Source organism: Manacus vitellinus, unplaced genomic scaffold (genome assembly GCF_001715985.3).
Source record: "Manacus vitellinus isolate BGI_N305 unplaced genomic scaffold, ASM171598v3 scaffold_41_pilon, whole genome shotgun sequence".
NCBI lineage: Eukaryota > Metazoa > Chordata > Aves > Passeriformes > Pipridae > Manacus > Manacus vitellinus.
This window is the reverse complement of record NW_021940545.1, coordinates 2205901-2210592: the sequence shown is the minus strand read 5'-3', so window position 1 is coordinate 2210592 and position 4692 is coordinate 2205901. Positions and strand designations below refer to the sequence as shown.

General features: G+C 38.1%; 1 protein-coding gene across 1 annotated transcript in view; it reads right to left on the bottom strand.

The window, feature by feature from the left end:
- PKNOX2 (PBX/knotted 1 homeobox 2) overlaps positions 1-4692 on the bottom strand; it is a 44576-nt gene that overhangs the window by 21614 nt on the left and 18270 nt on the right. Inside the window, exon 5 of the mRNA XM_029962055.1 lies at positions 1854-1864. Coding sequence (XP_029817915.1) covers positions 1854-1864 — 11 coding nt within the window. The remainder of the gene's footprint in view (positions 1-1853; positions 1865-4692) is intronic.

Sequence of the window (4692 nt, the reverse complement as noted above, 5' to 3'; positions counted from 1 at the left end):
GAGGTTTTTTTCCCCCACTTTCCACTTGGGGAAAATACAGGAGGAAAAAGAGCCGCCGTCCTTCCCGCGTGCAGTAATTTCGGGAGGGACGTTTCGCACGAGCCCCAGATTAAATCAGCTTTGCCAGGAGTTTTTTTCAGAGCAGGTATTACTGTCTAGACACACTCATTTTCCACTTTATCCCAAAATTAGGCGAGCCTCTTCCAACTCGCCAAGCCCAGCAATGACTCATCTTGGCGCTGTGAGAAGACGGCCAAAAAAAGAAAAAAATCAACCCTTTTTTTTGGTGCCCGCGTGCAAATCACCCATTTTTAGCCCAGATGCTGCCCAGGATTGCTGACAACCCGGGGATCTGCTGTGTCATAAACGATCCTGACAACAAACTTTGTGCTTATTTTAAAATCTGGGATTATTTTGGGTCTGTAGGACGTGAGATTTGCAGAGCTCCTGCAAATCCCTGCACACATTTCCGGCGTCACCCCAAAACTGCCGCCCTCTGGTACAGGATAACACCTACTTAGGGGAAATTCTCCCTTAAAACTGACAATATCATTTAAAAAAAACCCTGAATGATCTGCTGCCAGGCTTCAGACAGGTCCAAGCTTTGTGTTATCCTCACAAGATTCCGTTAAAAAAAAAAAATCCAGTGGGAATGTGAAGTGACAGGGGCTCAAATGCATCAGCAGTGCCCCAAATCTGGTGGTTTTAACCAAAAATCTCAGCAGAGAATTACTGCAAAGTGGTTGTTTCACCTGTTTTGCTGTCAAAATTTGTAAAAAATAAGCATTTGCTTATTTTCACCAGTAAATGTTCAATCCTCCCTCGAGGTGGGGAGCAAAAGGAAGCTCTGGTTCTTGCTAAATATTAGATTTATCATTTATTTATTGTCTGATAGACTTATATGTACTTATTTCTGTGTCTATATGTAATTATGTATTATCTATATTTGTATGTTTCTTCATTTCTGTGTAGATTTCCATATAAATAATACATATTATTTGTCTGATACACTCCCATATTTATTTCTGTGTTTATTTACACAGAAATGTGCTTATAGGTATTATTTATTTATTTGTCTGATATGCCTCTAGATTTCTTTGTGATCATTAATATATCAAAATGCTCATATGCATAAATTATTATGTTATTCATTATTATATATATTTATATATATATAAAGCTTTGTAAACCCAAGTTGGACCAAAACCACGACACCTTTTGCTTTTAAAATATTTGCCTTTAATATCTCCTGCCTGACCTTTTGCTGTCGCTTTTTTCCTCACTTTTTTTCTTTTTTTTTTTTCCTCTCCAATCTCCTTTATTGTTCATAACTCCAAAGTTTGGCTCCAGCACCTGCAAATTCACCCAGCACTATTTAATTTCCAGCTCTCCCAACTGAGCAGCCACTTTGATTTCTGTCCTTCCTCCCTTCCCTGGTGCTAAAGAAACGAGTGAAATTTGGGCTTCCCTTCCCCTTCCAACCCCAGCAGTTTGGATTTTCCTTTTTTCCCCCCTCATCTTCCACCTAAAACCAAAATGCCAGCAGATTTTGGGATGCTCCAGCCATGCCACTGAATATCTTCCCAACCTCCTCCTCTTTCTCCCCTTTTTTCCCCTATTATCTCCCTTGAAAATTACAGTTCTGTGGGAGAAAAAAATGGCTTTTTCCCCAATCTTTTCCCATTTTTTTTCCCCCCTCATCACACTCATTTACCAGGATTCCAAAGCCCTTTTTGCATCCTGCCCCGAAATCCTGCCAAGCTGAATATTTCCAGCCAAGTCTGCAACTAATTGAGCTCTTACCCAAAAAAAAAAAAAAGCCTCCTCTGGGGCTTTTACCTCGAAGCCATTACCTCACCTTGGACTAAAGAAAAGAATAAAAAATAAGCAAAAATAATTCCAAGTCCATGGAAAAAGAGGTGAGATGATGCTGGGATGGAGAGATTTGCAGGTGGACAGGGAGGAAGGCAAAAATGGAGCCAAAAATGGCTTTAAGGGGAGCAGGTGGGGGTGGGAAAGGAGGGAAAAGGCAGTGGGAAAATGGGGAAATAAGGGTAAGATATTTGGGTATGAAAGTTGTAGGCATTGAAAAAAAATGCAGGTTTTGAGGTTTTTTTTTCCCCCTGGAATATGTCCAAAAAGAGTTGCAGGGGGAGAAAAAGGAAAATAAAGAAAGAAAATTAAAAAAAAGTACAAATTCCGTGTTAAAAAATGTAGAGAAAAGAGTAAAAGAAAGGTAAAAAATAATGTAGATAATAAAAATAATTGTGTAAACTGTTAAAAATACGTTAAAGCATGTTTAAATATGTTAAAAATATGTTAAAATATACGTAAAAATATATAAAAATGTAAAAATATGTTCAAAGTATGTTTACAAATACGTCAGCAAAAGTAACAGTTTTAAAATGTAAAAAATAGTTTTAAAGACATAAAAATGAAAACATGTTTAAAAATAATATATTTAAAATGTGGGAAAATGTAATTGATACGTTTACAAACATGTAAAAACCTCAAATGTTTTCAGATGTAGAAAGCACATTAAAAGATGTTAAAACACTACAACAGTTCTAAAATTATGTTAAAGATGTTCTTAAAATCATGTTTAAAACGTAGAGCACCTAAAAAGGTCAAAATTTTTTAAAGATTAAGAAAAAATCCAAAAAAAAATTAGAAGGAGATTCAGAAAATAGGAAATAAATAGTAAATAGTAAAAAAATCCCTGTGTTTTTGCCTGGGTAAAGTAGATATTTTTAAGGTGCTGCTCCAGCTGGGCATGATATTTTTGGGTTTGGGTATTGCATTTCTGGGGTTTGGGTACAGTATTTCCAGGTGTTACATTTTTGGGGTTCAGATATGATATTTCTGGGGTTTTTTGCTTCTTTCGGAAGGAAATCCTCTGCCAGCATTAGCTCTGGGAGGGCTTCCTGCAGTTTTAAATGCCATAATCCCTCTTCTTTAGGCTTTTTTTTGTGAAGATACGTCCAAAGACATCAAGTTCAAGGAGTAAATCCCCTAAATCAGCAATATTTACCCTCTTTCTTAGCATTTTGCTGGGAAATCCTGTCACACGTGCTGAAAACAGCAGTTCTGAGCCCAAAAACCAGCTGAGGACACCAGGAATTGGAGGGGTTTTGTGGCTCCCACTAAAAAAATCTTGATGTCCATTCAGTTTTTACCCCGTGGCTTTTTCAAAAATATTTTTCAGGATTAAAAAAGTAGGAGGATGTTCATAATTTTTCCATTTTTGTCACTGTTATAACCACCTGAAAAGCACCTGGGGGGTGGAAGGCAAAGCTGCTTTTATCACTTCCTGGGCTGAAAATTATGAAAAATCAACTTCTCCATCCAATTTTTAATTATTTTTTAAAATACATTTATTTATTAAGTTATCTTTTTTGTCCCTATTGTAACCACCTTTGGGGAGGGGGGAGAAGATACTTTTTACCCCTTTCTGTGTTGAAATTTATGAAAAATTAACATCTCCACCTGATTTTTAACAACCTTTTCTCCTAAATAAATTTTTTCAATACATAAATAAATAATTTCCTCTCCCCTCCCCTTTTTTTTCCCTGTTGTAACCACCCAAGAAGCACTTTTTTTGGTAGGGCAAAGCTTCTTTCATCGCTTTCAGCACTGAAAATACCTATTTTTAAAACAACCTCTTTTTTTGCTAACTTTGCCAGTGGCTGAAGACTCTTCTTTAGCTTTTTAGTTTTAATTTATTATGGAAAACACATGGATTTTTAGGCAGACTCCTTAATTTTCAACAGGTAGAATGCTTGAAGAGAGTGCCTGTGCTCAGTACAAAAGATGCTCCATGTTACACCCCTTTAACAGATTCAGGTGATTAATAAAGCATTTTTTTCCCTCAAAAAGGCAGCTTTCCCCCTAATTTCTGCTTCATTTCTGCACATTTCTGACAGTGAAGGTAACAGCTTCCAGCCTCTGCTGTAAAACACAAATGCAAAGCTCCTCAAATCTCATTTTTTAGGACTCTTCTCCCCTTGATGAGGAGCTCATCGTAGCTCTAACAACTGATCATTTTTTAATTTATTTTATTTATTTATCACCAAGTCCTCCCCGTCTCTGAGGAGAAGAAATTCGTGTGCAATTTGCTTTTCCCTTAGAAATCTCAAATTTTGCAGGTGAAAAGTTCACAGCACAGCCACAGATGAGTCAAGGAAATCAACTCTCAGCTTTTCCTCCCAGAAAAAAACAAAAAACACTTGAGCAACCCCCTTGATAAGGGGAAAAAAAGGAAGGATTTGGTCAACGATGCTCCTGAGGGTCCCCCAAAATTCAGTGTATTAAAAGAGGGGGGCAGCTGAGGGGCAGGGAGGGAGCTGGGTGGAGGGGATGTCGCCGTAGGATGCTCTGGAAAATGTCGGCTATTTTAAAAATCCCTTTCAATTGCCCATTAGGGCTAAAACGGCGCCGCGGCTCCCGCTGTGTAAGCGAGAAAAGGGAGGGGAAGAAAAAAAAAACTGGGAAAAGAAAAAAAAAAAAAGCCCTACTTGGAGTGAAGCAGCCAAGCGAGTAAATGATGACACAGAAGTTGGAGGAGCCATAAAAACCCCACCGAGGTGTCGTTTGTGAGAAGTGACCTTTTCCCACCCAAGGAAACGAGCGGGAAGGAGACCCGGGGGGGAGGCTTCAGGGGGGGGTGTGAAAAAGTCAATTTATTTATTTTAG